The sequence below is a fragment of the Panulirus ornatus genome, chromosome 12 (genome assembly GCF_036320965.1).
Source record: "Panulirus ornatus isolate Po-2019 chromosome 12, ASM3632096v1, whole genome shotgun sequence".
NCBI classification, from domain to species: domain Eukaryota; kingdom Metazoa; phylum Arthropoda; class Malacostraca; order Decapoda; family Palinuridae; genus Panulirus; species Panulirus ornatus.
The window spans coordinates 30,385,532-30,403,465 of NC_092235.1; the positions used below are offsets into that span (position 1 = coordinate 30,385,532).

The window sequence follows — 17,934 nt, forward strand, 5'->3', positions numbered from 1 at the left end:
CAAATATCCCTGCCAAGAATAAACTATCACTTGGAACCACACACTTTCTTCTCTTCCCACTCATAAACATGCCTTACAACCTTAATAAAAACTTAGCTTCTAAAAGCTTTCCTTCCACACCATATACCTTTAAAACCTTCCAAAAAACATCTTTTTCAATCATATGGCATGCTTTCTCCAGATCCAAAAATGCCACATTAGAACCATTCTGTTTTGCAAAGTATTTTTCACACATTCTTTAGAGTAAACACCTGACCCACACATTCTCTACCACTTCTGAAACTACACCATTCCTTCCAAACCTGATGCTCTGTACATACCTTCACCCTCTCAATCATTACCCATCCATACAACTTACTAGATGTACTCAACAAATTTATACCTCTGTAGTTTGAACACTTACCTTTATCCCCTTTGCCTTTACACAATGGCTCTATACATGCATTTTGCCAATCCTTGGGCACTTCATGATCCATACATACAATGAATATCCTTACCAAACAATCAACAATACATTCATCCCTTCTTAATGAATACCACCCACTCCAGCCTCATTGCCATATTTCATCTTCTGCAAGGCATTCACCACCTCAACTTCCTTCACTAAACCACTCTCCAAGACTTGCACTTTGCATACCATCCCAACCAAAACACACTACATCTACCACTCCATCATCAAACACATTTAACAATCCTCCAAAATACTCACTCCATCTCCTCCTCACCTCATCACCATCTGTAATCACTTCCCCTTCTGCCCCATTCATTGATGTTCCCATTTGTTTTCTTGTCTTTTGCACATTATTTACCTCCTTTCAAAACACTTTTCATTCACCCTAAAGGATAATGATACTCTCACATCCCAACTCTCCTTTGCCCTCTTTTTAACCCTTGCACCTTCCTCTTGATCTCCTGCTACTTTCTCTTATACATCTCTCAGTCATGTGCATTCCTTCCTTGCAAGTATTGTTCAAATGCCTCTCTTTTCTCTTTCACTAACAACTTTACTTCATCATCCCACCACTCACTACCCTTTCTAATCTGCTAACCTCCCACCTTTCTCATGCCACATGTATCTTTTGCACATGCCATCATTGCTTCCCTGAATATATTCCATTCCTAACCTGCTCCCCTCATGTCATTTGCTCTCACCTTTTGCCATTCTAAACTCATTCTCTCCTGGTACTCCCTCACACAAGTCTCATTTCCAAGCTCACTTAATCTCATCACTCTCTTCTCCCCAACATTCTTCTTCCTTGACATCCTCTACAAATCTTCACCTTAGCCTCCACAAGATTGTGGTAAGATACCCCTCCAGCTGCCCCTCTCAGCACATTAACATCCAAAAGTCTCTCATTTATATGCCTATCAATTAACACATAATTAAATAATGCCCTCTGACCATCTCTCCTACTCGCATACGTATACTTATGAACAACTTTCTTTCTACGTGAGGTATTCCCAATCACCAGTCAGCACACAAATCCATAAGCTCCACCATTTCCATTCACAGCTCTGAATAACCCATGTACACCAATTGTACCCTCAACTGCCACATTTACTCACCTTTGCATTTAAATCACCCATCACTTATACCTGGTCTCGTGCACCAAAGCTGCTGATACACTTACTCAGCTGTTCCCAAAACACTTGCCTCTCATGATCTTCCTTCTCATGACCAGGTGCATAAGCACCAATAATCACCCATCTCTATATATCCACTTTCAGTTATACCAGCATCAATCTTGAATTTGCTTTCTTACACGCTTGTAGAAGGTTTTAAGAGTATATGGTTTGGGAGGTAAGTTGTTAGAAGCAATGAAAAGTTTTTATCAAAGATGTAAGGCATGTGCAGGAGTAGGAAGAGAGGAAAGTAACTGGTTCCAAGTGAATGTTGGTTTGTGGCAGGGGGTGCATGATATCTCCTTGGTTGTTTAATTTGTTTATGGATGGGGTGGTTAGGGAGGTGAATGCAAGAGTTTTGGAGCGAGGGGTAAGTATGCAGTCTGTTGTGGATGAGAGGGCTTGAGAAGTGAGTCAGGTGTTGTTCGCTAATGATACAGCGCTGGTGGCTGATTCAGGTGAGAAACTGCAGAGGTGGGTGGCTGAGTTTGGTAAAGTGTGTGAAAGATGAAAGTTTAGAGTAACTGTGAATAAAAGCAAGGTCATTAGGGTCAGTAGGGTTGAGGGACAAGTCAATTGGGAGGTAAGTTTGAATGGAGAAAACTAGAGGAAGTGAGGTATTTTAGATATCTGGGAGTGGATTTAGCAGAAGATGGAACCATGGAAGCAGAAGTCACAGGGTGGGGGAGGGGGGGTGTAGGTTCTGGAAGCACTGAAGAATGTGTGGAAGGCGAGAGTGCTATCTTGGAGAGCAAAAATGGGTATGTTTGAGGGAATAGTGGTTCCAACAATGTTATATGATTGCGAGGCATGGCCTATAGATAAGGTTGTGTGAAGGAGGGTGGATGTGTTGGAAATGAAATGTTTGAGGACAATATGTGGTGTGATGTGGTTTGATCAAGAAGGTAAAGAAATGGTAAGAGAGATATATATTTTTTTTTATTTTCATTTTGCTTTGTCGCTGTCTCCCGCATTAGCGAGGTAGCGCAAGGAAACAGACGAAAGAATGTCCCAACCCGCCCACATACACATGTATATACATAAACGTCCACACATGCAAATATACATACCTATACATCTCAATGTACACATATATATACACGCACAGACATATACATATATACACATGTACATAATTCATGCTGTCTGCCTTTATTTGTTCCCATCGCCACCTCGCCACACATGCAATAACAACCCCCTCCCCCCTCATGAGTGCGAGGTAGCGCTAGGAAAAGACAAGAAAGGCCCCATTCGTTCACACTCAGTCTCTAGCTGTCATGTAACAATGCACCTAAACCATAGCTCCCTTTCCACATCCAGGCCCCACACAACTTTCCATGGTTTACCCCAGATGCTTCACAGAGAGATGTGTGATAATAAAAAGAGTGTGGTTGAGAGAGCAGTAGAGGGAGTGTTGAAATGGTTTGGACATATGGAGAGAATGAGTGTGGAAAGATTGACAAAGAGGATATATGTGTCAGAGGTGGAAGGAACAAGGAGAAGCAGGAGACCAAATTGGAGGTGGAAGGATGGAGTGAAAAAGTTTTGAATAATTGGGGCCTGAACACACAGGAGGTTGAAAGGCAGGCAAGGAATAGAGTGAACTGGAATGATGTGGTATACTGGGGTCGACGTGCTGTCAATGGATTGGACCAGGGCATGTAAACGTCTGGAGTAAACCATGGAAAGGTCTGTGGGGCCTGGATGTGGAAAGGGAGCTGTGGTTTCAGTGCATTACACATGACAGCTAGGAACTGTGTAAGAACAAATAAACGACAAACCTTACCTGACCTAATCCAGAGTCCTAAAGAAATGAGGGTGTGACAAATAGGCAGGTACCTGTCTATCATTTTCTGTATAAACTGTGTTATTTTCACTGCTTAGAATACATTTAGTTGTTATTTGGCATATTACTTCCATTATCTATGTAACATTTTGAATATATTTCATGTTATTTTGGCTCATGGTCCTTAACCTATTTAATGGAAATGGATGTCATAGTACAGAATATTTTGCTACATTGCAAACTTTCTTAGTACCTACCTCATGCAAGATTGTGACCTTTCTCTACAAGGAATGATTTATCTATTAGAGTGGTTGAAAGCAGGACAAAAGATATGTTTAAGGAGAGACTTGACAATTATTTTGCTTTATATCCACTCCTGAATTTATTTGCACCTCCTTAGTTACATGAAAATCTACAGTACCTTCCTCTTTGAAATATCTTTATGTCCTTCTTCCTCTTATCACACTGATCAATGAGTTTCAGATCTTTTCCTCTATTGCAAACAGCCTTGAAATGACCAACTGGTCAGTTGTTGACTGAATTCCTTGGTATTGGTGTTTCTCCCAATATCTTAGGATATCCAACCATCTACATATTTCAACAGGGTCACCACATTTGTACCACCAGCATGTTGATATCTGTTCACTTTTTATGGTGGTTGGAGGGGTACTGAGAAGAGCACAATTTTCTTCTACATTCTTAGCAATAGAAGAGAGTTTTGTAGTCACTAATAGTATGATAATTCAGATGGATATTCAACAAGAAGTGGGAAAAGTTAACAGATCTATTGACATCATATGTCATTTCCTAATAGAACACCAACTGAGAACAGTTGCCATCAAAGGGTTAAACAAAAACCTGTTGGAAGATATGCAAAGAGATTTTACTGAATAAGAGTCATGAAAGATTTAAAAAGTATTTTTTCCTACAATTCACAAAAAGCCAGTTATTCTGTTGAGTACCTGGACAAGCTGCATCCATACTGCCTAGAAGGGCACCACTTTATAACAGTGGAAGATAGAATGAAATCAACATCTAAAACAAAATTCCAAAAGAAACTTTACCAAACACTTGGACCTGAAGTATCCCACATTTTGAAGGCTCCCTCACTGTTAAATCTATACATGATGGCTGCCAGTTCCACATTTAGTTGATCAAACACATCTTTAACTTCTGCATAGTCAAGCTGATTAGTCAGTCGAAGATAGTGCAAGGTCCAGAGGTTAGCCCCAAAGTTGAAAGTGGATGCTTCTGTGCCTCTTAACTCCTTGCGTAACATTTGCAGAGAGTCAACAGGACCCTGCAGAAGGTTAGGATATCATTTCTATGTGGTCTCATCAGTAAAAATCACTAATTAATTTCCAAGTTTAGCCAATGTGAACTGAGGATACACATGCTCTAAACTTTTATCTCCACCTTATGTTGGATAACAGATGATAAGAAAAATCTAACATAATTATAAAACACTATTGTGGCCACATCATTACTTCAAAACACTAAACACTGGTAAAGAAAAAACTGTAAAACCTTTCAATAACAATTTGTCATGTCATCAAAGTCTACCAATATATGACAGCATCTTTAGTGCTATCTGCTTAGCAAGCATAAGATGGAGCAGGTGCAAGTAATTAGTTACTTGGACTTGTAACTTACCAATGAACCTGAAAGTAAGCCAATGGTATAATTTTCTATTGTGCACAGTGTAATACCTTTCTGTGTGATGATTCAGCTCTAACTGGATATGCTGTCTCACCTGACAAAAAAGCTTTGTATATCTTTTCTTTCTTCCATACACGGTACCCAATTCCAGCATTAATCAGGTAGTGTCAGAAACAGATAGAGAACTGACATCCACTCTCTAATTGTCATGTATAATGCATTAAAACCAGATCTCCCTATCCAAAATTGAATACATTTGTCTCACATCCATGAGTAATAGGGTCTAGACCAGTCAAATTCCAACAGGCTCACATTACCAGTAGCTGGCATTTCACAGAATCTTACTGACAAATATGGAGGTATATGACACAAATATAGTGCATGAGAATGCGCACTTTCATAGATCACATAATGCCTTCCAACAGCAAGGACTAGACCCAGGACCTTTGCATGGGAGTTGGGAATGCTAACTGCTTGGAAAAGGTCCCGGGTTTGAGTCCTTGCTGTTGGAGGGCATTATGTGTTCTATGAAAGAGCGCATTCATATGCACTGTAACTGTATCATGTTTGACAGAAAAGTTTTGTAAAATGTTACCTACTGATAATGTGAGGCTGATGGGATCTGACCGGTTTAGACCCAGTTGCTCATGGATGTGAGACAAAAGGTATTCGATTATTTGCAGTCAGTCATTTCCCTATTGAGGGAGATCATAGCCGAGCAGTTAGCGTTCCCAACTACCACTTAAAGATCCTGAGTCAGAGTCCTTGCTGTAGGAGGGTATTCTGTGTTATATGTAAATGCGTATTCATATGTACTATATTTGTGCTTGCCTTCATCCATTTCTGGTGCCACCCCTCCTCACAGGAAACTGGCATCGCTACCCTCTGCTTCAGCAAGGTAGTGCCAAGAAAACAGACAAAAAAGGCCATATACGTTCACACTCAGTCTCTAACTGTCATGTGTAATGCACCAAAACCAAACCTCCCTATCCACATCTAGGCCCCACAGACCTTTCCATGGTCTACCCTAGACATTTCACATGCCCTGGTTCAGTCCACTGACAGCACATTGACCATGGTATACCACATCATTCCAATTCACTCTATTCCTCAAACGCCTCTCACCCTCCTGCATGTTCAGGCACCGATTGCTCAAAAACTTTTTCCCTCCATCCTTCCACCTCCAATTTGGTCTCCTGCTTCTCCTTCTTCCCTCCACCTCTGACACATATATCTCTATGTCTATCTTTCCTCACTCATTCTCTGTATATGTCCAAACCACTTCAACACACCCTCTTCGGCTCTCTCAACCACACTCTTTTTATTACCACACATCTCTCTTACCTTTTCATTACTTACTTGATCAAACCACCTCACACCACATATTGTTCTCAAACAATTCTTTTCCAACACATCCACCCTCCTATATACAACCCCATCTATAGCCCATCCCTCACAACCATATATTATTGTTGGGACCACTATTCTTTCAAACATACCCATTTTTGCTCTCCAAGATAATGTTCTCTCTTTCCACACAATCTTCATCACCCCCACAATTTCGCCCCTTCCCCATCCAGTGACTCACTTCTGCTTTCATGGATCCATTCACTGCCAAATCCACTCCAAGGTATCTAAAACACTTCACTTCCAGTTTTTCCCCATTTAAACTTATGTCCCAACTAACTTCTCCCTCAACCCTGATGAACCTAATAACCATGCTCTTATTCACATTTACTCTCAGCTTTCTTCTTTCACACACTTTTCTTAACTCAGTCACCAACTTCTGCACTTTCTCACTCAAATCAGCCACCAATGCAGTATCATTGATGAAAAACAACTGACTCACTTCTAAAACCCTCTCATCCCGAACAGACTGCATACTCGCCCCTCTATCCAAAACTCCTATACCTCCCTAACCACTCCATCCATTAACAAATTAAACAACCACGGGGACATTACACACCCCTGCCACAAACCAACTTTTACTGGGAACCAATGACTCTCTTGTCTTCATACTCGTACACATGCCTTACATCCTTGATAAAAACTTTTCACTGCTTCTAGCAGCTTACCTCCTACACAATAGACTCTAAAGACCTTCCACAAAGCATCTCTATCAACTCTATCATATGCTTTCTCCAGATCAATCTATGCCACATACAAATCCATCTGTTTTTCTAAGTAATTCTCACATACATTCTTCAAAGCAAACACCTGATCCACACATCCTCTACCACTTCTGAAACCACAATGCTCTTCCCCAATCTGATGCTCTGTACATGCCTTCACCCTCTCAATCAATACCCTCCCATATAATTTCCCAGGACTACTCAACAAACTTATCCCTTAGTAGTTTGACCACTCACCTTTATCCCCTTTGCAATTCTGCCAATCCTCAGGCACTTCACCATGATCTATACATACAGTGAATACCCTTACCAACCAATCAACAACACAGTCACCTATTTTCTTAATAAATTCTGCTGCAATACCATTCAACCCCATTGCCGTGCCAGATTTTATCTTCCACAAAGATTTCACTACCTCTTCCCTCTCACTCTGCACACAACATTGACCAAAACACCCTATATCTGCCACTCTATCATCAAACACATTCAACAAAACTTCAAAATACTCACTCCATCTCCACCTCACTTCATCACTACCTGTTATTACTACCCCACTTGCCCCCTTCACCAATGTTCCCATTTGTTCTCTAGTCTTATGCACGTCATTTACCTCCTTCCAAAACATACTTTCATCCTCCCTAAAATTTAATGATACTCTCTCACCCCATCTCTCATCTGACCTCTTTTTCAACCCCTGCACCTTTCTCTTGACCTCCTGCCATCTTTTTTTTTATATACATCTCCCTGGCATTTGCACTCCTTCCTTGTACTATCCAAACTTTCACTTTCACTAACAACTTTACTTCATCATCCCATCACTCAATACCATTTCTAATCCGCCCACCTCAAAGCTTTCTCATCCCACATGCATCTTTTGTGCAAGCCATCACTGCATCCCTAAATACATCCCATTCCTCGTCCACTCCCCTCATGTCATTTGCTCTCACCTTTTGCCATTCTACACTCAATCTCTTCTGGTACTTCCTCACACAAGTCTCCTTTCCAAGCTTACTTACTCTCACCACTCTCTTCTCCCCAACATTCTCTCCTCTTTCTTGAAATCCCCTACAAATCTTCACCTTTGCCTTCACAAGATAGTGGTCAGACATCCCTCCAGTTGCCCCTCTCATCACATTAACATCCAAAAGTCTCTCTTTTACACACTTAACAATAAACACATAATCCAATAATGCCCTTTGACCATCTCTCCTACTCACATATGTATACTTATGTATATTTCTATTTTTAAACCAGGTATTCCCAATCCCCACTCTTTTTTCAGCACACAAATCCATAAGTTCTTTATCATTTCCATTCACAACTCTGAATACCCCATGTACTCTAATTATACCCTCAACTACCTTATTACTCACCTTCGCATTTAAATCACCTATCTCTAATACTTGGTCTCCTGCACCAAAGCTGCTGACTCACTCACTCAGTTGCTGCCAAAACACTTGCCTCTCATGATCAGTCTCTAGCTGTCATGTGTAATGCACAAAAACCAGAGCTCCCTCTCTGTATCCAGGCCCCACAGACCTTTCCATGGTTTACCCCAGATGCTTCACATGCCCTGGTTCAATCCAATGAAAGCACGTCGACCCCAGTATACCACATCATTCCAATTTACTCTATTCCTTGCACGCCTTTCACCCTCCTGTATGTTTGGGCCCTGATTGCTCAAAATCTTTTTCACTCCATCTTTCCACCTCCAATTAGGTCTACTGCTTCTCCTTGTTCATTCCACCTCTGACACATATATCCTCTTTGTCAATCTTTTCTCACTGATTCTCTCCATGTGTCCAGACCATTTCAACACACCCTCCTCCACCCTCGCAACCACACTCTTTTCAAGTCCACACATCTCTCTTATCCTTTCATTACTTACTAAATCAAACCACCTCACACCACATATTGTCCACAAACATTTCATTTCCAACACATCCACCCTCCTCCACACAACCCTATCTATAGCCCAAGCCTCGCAACTACATAACAATGTTGGGACCACTATTTCTTCAAACATACCTATTTTTGCTCTCTGAGATAATGTTCTCCCCTTAAGCACATTCTTCAACACTCCCAAAACCTTTGCCCCCTCCCCAACCCTGTGACTCACTCCCGCTTCCATGGTTCCATCTGCTGCTAAGTCCACTCCCAGATATCTAAAACACTTCACTTCCTCCAGTTTTTCTCCATTCAAACTTACATCCCAATTAATTTGTCCCTCAACCTTACTGAACCTAATAACCTTGCTCTTATTCACATTTACTCTCAACTTCCTTCTTTCACACACTTTACCAAACTCAGTCACCAACCTCTGCAGTTTCTCACCCAAATCAGCCACCAGCCCTGTATCATCAGCAAACAACAACTGACTCACTTCCCAAGCCCTCTCATCCACAACACACTGCATACTTGCCCATCTTTCCAAAACTCTTGCATTCACCTCCCTAACAACCCCATCCACAAACAAACTAAACAAGACATCACACACCCCTACTGCAAACCGACATTCACTGGGAACCAATCACTTTCCTCTCTTCCTACACGTACACATTCTTGGTAAAAACTTTTTGTACAATAGCTCTATGCAAGCATTCCACCAATTCTCAGGCACTTCACCATGATCCATACATACAATGAATATCCTTACCAACCAATCAACAACACAGTCACCCCCTTTTTTAATGAATTCCATTGCAATACCATCTAAACCTGCTGCCTTGCTGGCTTTCATCTTCCATAAAGTTTTCACCACCCCTTCTCTGTTTACCAAACCATTCTCCCTGACCCTCTCACTTTGCACACCACCCTGACCAAAACACCCTATATCTGCCATTCTATCATCAAACACATTCAACAAACCTTCAAAATATTCACTCCACCTCCATCTCACTTCATTATTACTTGATATTACCTCCCCATTTGCTACCTGCACCGATGTTCTCATTTGTTCGCTAGTGTTACACACGTTATTTACCTCCTTCCAAAACATCTTTTCACTCTTTCTAAAATTTAATGATACTCACCCAATCCAAATCTCATTTGCCCTTTCTTTTGTACCTCTCCCAGTCATCAGCACTACTTCCCTGCAAATTTCCTGACGGGCTGTCACTGTACTGAACTAGGGCATGTGAAACATCTAGGGTAAACGATGGAAAGGTCTGTTGGGTCTGGATGTGGAATGGGATATGTGGTTTCACTGCATTACACATGGCAACTAGATACTGAGTGTCAACAAATGTGGCTTTTTGTCTGTTTTCCTGGCAATACTTTGCTGAAGATGGGGGCAATGATGATGTTTCCTGTGGGGCAAGGTGGCACCAGGAATGGATTGAAGGCAAACGAGTATTAATATGTATGAGTATATATGTATATGTCTACGTATGTGTACGCATATGTACGTATATGTGTATATGTTGATATGTATGCGTATATGAGTGGATGGGTCGTTCTTCATCTGTTTCCTGGTGCCATCTCACTGATGCGGGAAACCGTGACCTAGTATAACAAATAAATACATTTTTTGAACTAAGTTTACATTAAAGTACATAAACAAAGAAGAGCAGTTCTTCATTATACGAAAAATGCATAAGCAACAACAAATAAAATTGCACTACATTCCCACATATTGTATATCAAACCAATACTTACATCATATGGGAAAGATGGTCCAACAACATCACCACATATCGAAACATGACCTCTTGGGGATCCCGCCACAAAACGTCGTCGAATGTCCAGTGGGATCACAAAAGACTCTTCTACAATGATATCCATATACTCATAAACAACAGCCCGGTTCTTGAGGTCAAGTAAGGTGGAAGTGTGGCGGTCTATTGTTGCTCCCTCAGGCTGTAACAAAGAAACATCTAAATACAAGATGTTCCTATTCATTTATGATAAATACATTGTCAACAACAGGACAGTAACATTGTGGCTGAAAACTTAATATTCTCCTTTACATATGGCTTTTCAGAGTCCTTAGACTGATGATATCACTGCTACACAGAAGTCTGGGATCATCAATTATTATCAAAAAACTGTCAAATAAACATACTACATTATACTGTATGTACTACCACTGCCAACCACAGCGAACTACAAGAATTGTCTTTCCTCATGAGAAATACTGTCATACAGGTTGCTCACTACGATATGATGCCATGTGACGTGAACCAACTGAATTGCATCTTACACAACTCCTCAGTCAGTCATGTGCATCTCCTCAACAGCAGCACCCTTGAGTGGGTGGGATGGTTGGTCTGCTTTGTCTTACCTCAGAAATATGTCTGATATCAGAACAGGAAGCCAAGCAGAGTAATGCTGTTGGTAATAGCTAGAGACCCTTCAAGGTTGAGATAACTTAAATGACTTCTGCTCAGAGAATGAGTCCTGCCACTATCAATGGGATCCTTAAACATGATATTGGCATCTGAATCTAAAGTTCCTGGCTTTCTGAACAAAAGCCAAGGAACACTAAAGTCAGGAACTGGGAAAGTAGCTTTTTAAGGAAAATATCAAGAGTTAGATCTGTATTTGTAATGCTTGTGCCTGATGATGCATGCAGTCAAAACATTATATCAACACTTTTAACAGGCCTAGAATACCATACCCACCTATCACCTATCACTCCCATCATGAGGGAACCAACAAAATTGTTCACATTTTATTTGAATAATCATAAAGCAAATATATCTATTAACAATGAAGAAGGAATTTCAATGAGTATAAAAAATATATAGTTTATGTCTTCTTGGAAAGAAATAACTCAAGAAGATCTTGAGAGCATAAGTAATATAATCATTGATGCATTAGCACTTTAGTGGTTGTCAAGTTGCACTCCTCTGACCCAAGTAGCTCTCTTTACCTTCTGCCTCACTAACATGTGGACTACTGGCATTCTGTCTACAAACATACATTCCCTACTTGTCATACATAACACCTGAACACTTAACTCACACAGCTCATTCTTTGTAACTCTAGATTTTCCCTCAGTGAGCACTATGCACTAGCACTGCCTTTTGGCAAAATGGTAGGAGCAGTAGATAGTATTAGGTAGGAACAATTAGGCAGGAGCATTAGGTAGAAGCATTAGGCAAAAGTTGTAGGCAAGAGCATTAGAGAGAAGTAATCATAAGGAACATTAGGTAAGAGCCTCTGCAAACACTGCAGTAAAGTTGACCTCTGCCAGTGGCCTGATAATGGTGAGGCACAAAAGGCTAAGAAGCAGCACTGGAGTTCTTTAGTTATGGAGACTCTATTGCCATGGCCACCCCTTGAGGGAGTTCCAATCGGAACATGCATCACAGATATAAATAGATAGATAGCATTAGCAATTTCAAGGAGAGATATTGAAATAACTAAACTGATAAAATTATATGAATATGGTAGCAAAATGAAAACTAAGACACTAAACAGGAAGAAAGATTAATGTTAACAGTTTTAAAAGAAAAAAATAGATAGAAATAACATTACCATACGTGGAACAGTGGGCAAACCTTAAGCAAAGATCATACAAAAAATCTGAAAACTGTCTACCTAGAATCCTTAGGAAATTTAAAATGTAGTATACAGTGAATAGAGATATTTTGCCTGTAACCAAATGTTCACTGCATTCAAGGAAAGTTTATCATACTTAATATCTATCATACATGATCGCTGTTTCCTGCATCAGCAAGATAACGCCAGGACAAAGCACAGCCCATACATAAATGCCAATACACGCACATATACATAACATATACAAATATACATACATATATATATACACATACACAGACATACATATGTACACATGTATATACTCATACTTGCTTGCCTTCATCCATTCCAGGCACTACCCTGCCCCACAGGAAACAGCATCGCTACCCCCTGCTTCAGCATGGTAGCGCCACGAAAACAGACAAAACAAGGCCACATTCATTCACACTGTTTCTAGCTGTCATGTGTAATGCACCAAAACCACAGCTGCCAATCCATATTCAGGCCCTACAGACCTTTCCATGGTTGCCCCAGACAATTCACATGCCCTGGTTCAATCCACTGAGAGCACATCAACGCCAGTATACCAAATCATCCCAATTCACTCTATTCCTTGCACACCTCTCACCCTCCTGCATGTTTAGGCCCTGATCACTCAAAATCTTTTTTCACTCCATCCTTCCACCTCCAATTTGGTCTCCCACTTCTCTTTGTTCCCTCCACCTCTGACACATATATCCACTTTGTCAACCTTTCCTCACTCATTCTCTCTATATGTCCAAAACATTTCAATACACCTTGTGCTCTCTTATCCAAACTGTTTATTTCCACACATCTATCTTACCCTTTCATTACTTAGTCAATCAAACAATCTCACACCACATATTGTCCTCAAACATTTCATTTCCAACACATCCACCCTCCTCCATACAAGCCTATCTATAGCTCATGCCTTGCAACCATATAATATTGATGAAACCACTATTCCTTCAAACATACCCATTTTTGCTCTCCAAGAAAATGTTCACTCCTTCTACTCAGTCTTCATTGCTCCCAAAATCTTCACCCCCTTCCCCACCTTGTGACTCACTTCTGCTTCCATGGTTCCATCCACTGCTAAATCCACTCCTAGATATCTAAAACACTTCACTTCCCCAAGTTTTTCTTTATTCAAACTTATCTCCCAATTAATTTGTCCTTCAACACTACTGAACCTAAAAACCTTGCTCTTATTCACAAATGCTCTCAACTTTCTTCTTTCACACACTTTACCAAACTCAGTCACCAACCTCTGCAGTTTCTCACCTGAATCAGCCTCCAGCCCTGTATCATCAGTGAACAACAACTGCCTCACTTCCAAAGCCTTCTCATCCACAACAGATGGCATACTTGCCCCTCTCTCCAAAACTCTTGCATTCACGTCCCTAACCATCCCATCTATAAACAAATTAAACAGCCGTGGAGAATCACGCACCCCTGCAGAAAAACCAACATTCACTGGGAATCAATCACTTTCTTCTCCTCTCATTCATACACATGCCTTACATCCTTGGTAAAAGCTTTTCACAGCTTCTAACAACTTACCTCCCACACCATATATTCTTCATACCTTCAACAAAGCATCTCTATCAACCCTATCATATGCCTTCTCCAGGTCCACATCCCCTACCACTTCTGAAACCACACTGCTCTTCCCCAGTCTGATACTCTGTACATGCCTTTACCCTCTCAGTCAATACCCCCCCATATAATTTCTCTGGAATACTCAACAAACTTATGCCTCTGTAATATGAGCACTCACCTTTATCCCCTTTGCCTTTGTACAATGGCACTATGCATGCATTCTGCCAATTGGGTAAAAGGCAATAAAAAATGCAGATATTATTCAAGAAGGAGATGCAGACAAATTGAAAAATGTGAGTAAAATGACCCTAACAAGAATATGAAAGCACTCCTTTTTGAACTTTTTGATGCCAGAGGATGTTATAATAAGGAAACATGTGAAAAATGCACACACAAAAATCTATCATTAAATATGACAAATTTCATATTTGTAAAGGAAAGATGAATGTAGGTTCCCTGTTGTACCACAAAGCCTTATCCATACATATGCTTTCACTACATAATGATCAAATGTGAAAGTAAAAGGTGAAGTGTGGGTTAAACATCTAAACCAACAGAACGTGATGATAATTCGAGAGCTGGTACAGAGAACAATGAAAATACAGGAAGGAAAGGAAACGACAATTACCTTTGATATGAGGTTGGACATACAGTAACACTGAAAAGATATGGAGACCACATGATGAAATCCACAGAACATGATAACAGAACAAATATACTTCAAAAAGCAGGTGGAGAAATATCAAAATCACTAAAGATGCCAATCAAAAAAAAAAAAAAAGGCTAAACTATGATTAAAAGAAATTTCTAACAAAAAATCACAATGATAAGGTATGAATCAGCACTGGTAAAAACAGAAAACACATGACAAATCAAATAAGGAGAATGATATAGACTGTAAAGCAAAGTTGAGCGATTACTACACAGATTATGAGTTACGGAAATCCACCTGACCGACCATTGGAATTCTAGAGTCAAATAGGAAAAGTTCAAGCAAAAATGAGAAGAGTGCAGTACTAAAATCAAATAACATGATTATTATACAATAAAGTAAACCTCTTTTAAAAACAGAAATGAACAATTACACATGAGAAATAAAATGTGAGAGATGAAACAGTAATCAAAAACCAACTGAGGACTAAAAGACAGAGAATCCTTGGAATACTGTACACTGTATACTTGGAATACTGTAGTACTGTTAGTAATGTAGATTCAGTAATAGTGGAAGAAATATGTGTGTTACTTCAGGGTGTTTAACAGCGTTCTACTTCATATTTTTTCTTTTATTTTCTATTGAACGCATTAAAGCCTTGAACCTGCAGCTGCCTCTAAAAAGAAAGGGGTCCTGGGGTTATGTAATTATAATGATAATAATAAGTAATATCTCACATAAAATCATATAAACATCAACAAAATAAAATAACTATTAAAACACAAGACAAGGATACTAAACAACAACTAGCAGCTTACTGCAGCAAAGGGTATGTGAGTCCATGACAATCCCTAGGTATCTGTGTGAGCTCTGAACAGTCAGAAGCAGGAGGGTTGGTGATATCACTGACTGACTGAGAGCAAACCTATTTACTGAGCAAATAGCTTTGGTGATCTGCGGATTGAATTAAATGGGTGAATGAACATGAAGCTTCCTTAACAATATCATGAGGATAGGAAGGATATTAACCCCAGTATCCCTCATAGAATAACTCTTTGCTCAAGGGACAGACACCAGAGAAGAGAAATTAAGGATGATCTGGGCAGATGTTAATAATAGCAAAACTTATCACCATTACACGAAACATAATATCTTCTACAAACCTCAATAGTGAGAGATGCCGTTTCCTCATCCCTGCCAATTTGAGTTATTGCTGAGACAGTTAGTTCAATTTCTCCCTGGTCAATGGTGGCAACTATAGGAAAAATAACCTCCACAGCACTATCAGCATCAACCTGGAAATATTTATATTGGAATGTAAAATTGCATATTTCTGTTCAGTCTACCACGTAAAGTATATCAGACAGTGGTGACTGATAGGGCAGTGTTGTGCAAAGAGCAGCTGATTAGGAAGTAGCAGCATGATTTAAGGAGAGGTAGTGTGTGTATGCGAGTGAACAATACTTGGAGAGACTGACTTGTATGTGATATTTATTGATCTGGAGAAAATATTTATGGTTTACAAAGATGCCTTATGGAAGGTGCTATGGATTCACGAAGTTTATGAAAAATTACTAAATGCAAAGAGGAGTTTTTACTGGAAGAGCACTGTGGTGATAGGGTGTTGTAATGTGACTGTGAGGTCATCTGCATACGAAAGGACCTTCATGGAGTGGATTGCATGAGGTAATGGGGGTCATACAGGAAGAGACCAAAGAGAGTTGGATGAAGAACTCCTTCTTGGGGAACTACACTGAAGAGTGTATGTGTTTTTGAGATGAAGCCACTGTGAGTGATACACAAAATAAGTAACAATAAGGAATAAATAAGCAAATTCTCTTGGCACTAGAGACCTACTTTACCATCACTTACCGAGACAAGATGCTGGTGGTCTCCAGCTTTAGTGCGAGGACGATAAAAGTCAACAACTCCATATTCCTCCACCATTACAAACCGATGTGTGTCAGCTCCATGGAGAACCAATAAAATCATCATCTCCTGGGGTAGATTGTTAAAGACCATTATGCGCATTCCAACCTACGGGAAGAAATATACTCATAACTAATATATTACATTCAGTAGTAGGTAGGAACATTAGACAGGAGCATTTGGTAGAAACATTAGGTAAAAGTAGCACGTAGGAACATTTACTGCACTTTCATTCTTTCTGATTCATCTCCTTGCTTGCCAACACTTTTTCCTGTCTACTCTTCTGTACCTGCACTGTCCCATGATCCTCACCTTCACATGAACTTCAAAATGATCAGAATATCCAAACTATCCTCACACAACTCTAGCATCCAGCACAACCTTTCATCCACTGCTACATAATAAATAAAAACACTTTTGTTCTCTTTCATAACTTCTCATCCACATATAACTTTGGATCATTTTGTGTTGAAGAAAGGTGTTTGCAAGGAATAGGCCTGTCTCAGCATAAACATCCACGAGATAATTTCCATTCTCGCTTACTCTAGGCACTTCCCCTTTACCAAACATCTTCATTGCATCCCACCTTCGTAATAATACCACCCACGACAACCAACTTTCTCTCATTCTCAAAACCATTTACACAGACAGTCAAATTTCTCCAGAAATTTCATTTCATCCTTACCTCACAGTCTTCATATCCATAGGCACATATATACATACCCATGCATACTTCATAATAACAATATTTCCTTTCATCCACACTATTCTTGATCCATTCCACCCATGCTCTGTAACACCCTCCCTTACTCTTGGTGGTCACAAATTACACACCTTACTGTCCCTCTTCTCTGACAACTTTCATTCATTCCCATCCATACCACTCCTCCTTCCATGCCTTTCCACAGTTTGCATTCATCATTTCTAATTTCAATCCATAAACCTTACCTCAGGATGTGGGCTCCCCAATCACCAGCAAATCCAGACTATAACATCTATATATTTCCATAAGCGCCTCCTTTCCTCTAACCAGTCAACCCATT

At 40.0% G+C, this 17,934-nt stretch overlaps 1 protein-coding gene across 1 annotated transcript in view; it reads right to left on the reverse strand.

The window, feature by feature from the left end:
- Positions 1-17,934, reverse strand: part of LOC139751996 (CD109 antigen-like) — a 364,823-nt gene that overhangs the window by 119,608 nt on the left and 227,281 nt on the right. Inside the window, exons 19-22 of the mRNA XM_071667757.1 lie at positions 16,835-16,999; positions 16,126-16,257; positions 10,858-11,058; positions 4,474-4,709 (exon numbers count right to left, since the gene is read on the reverse strand). Coding sequence (XP_071523858.1) covers positions 4,474-4,709; positions 10,858-11,058; positions 16,126-16,257; positions 16,835-16,999 — 734 coding nt within the window. The remainder of the gene's footprint in view (positions 1-4,473; positions 4,710-10,857; positions 11,059-16,125; positions 16,258-16,834; positions 17,000-17,934) is intronic.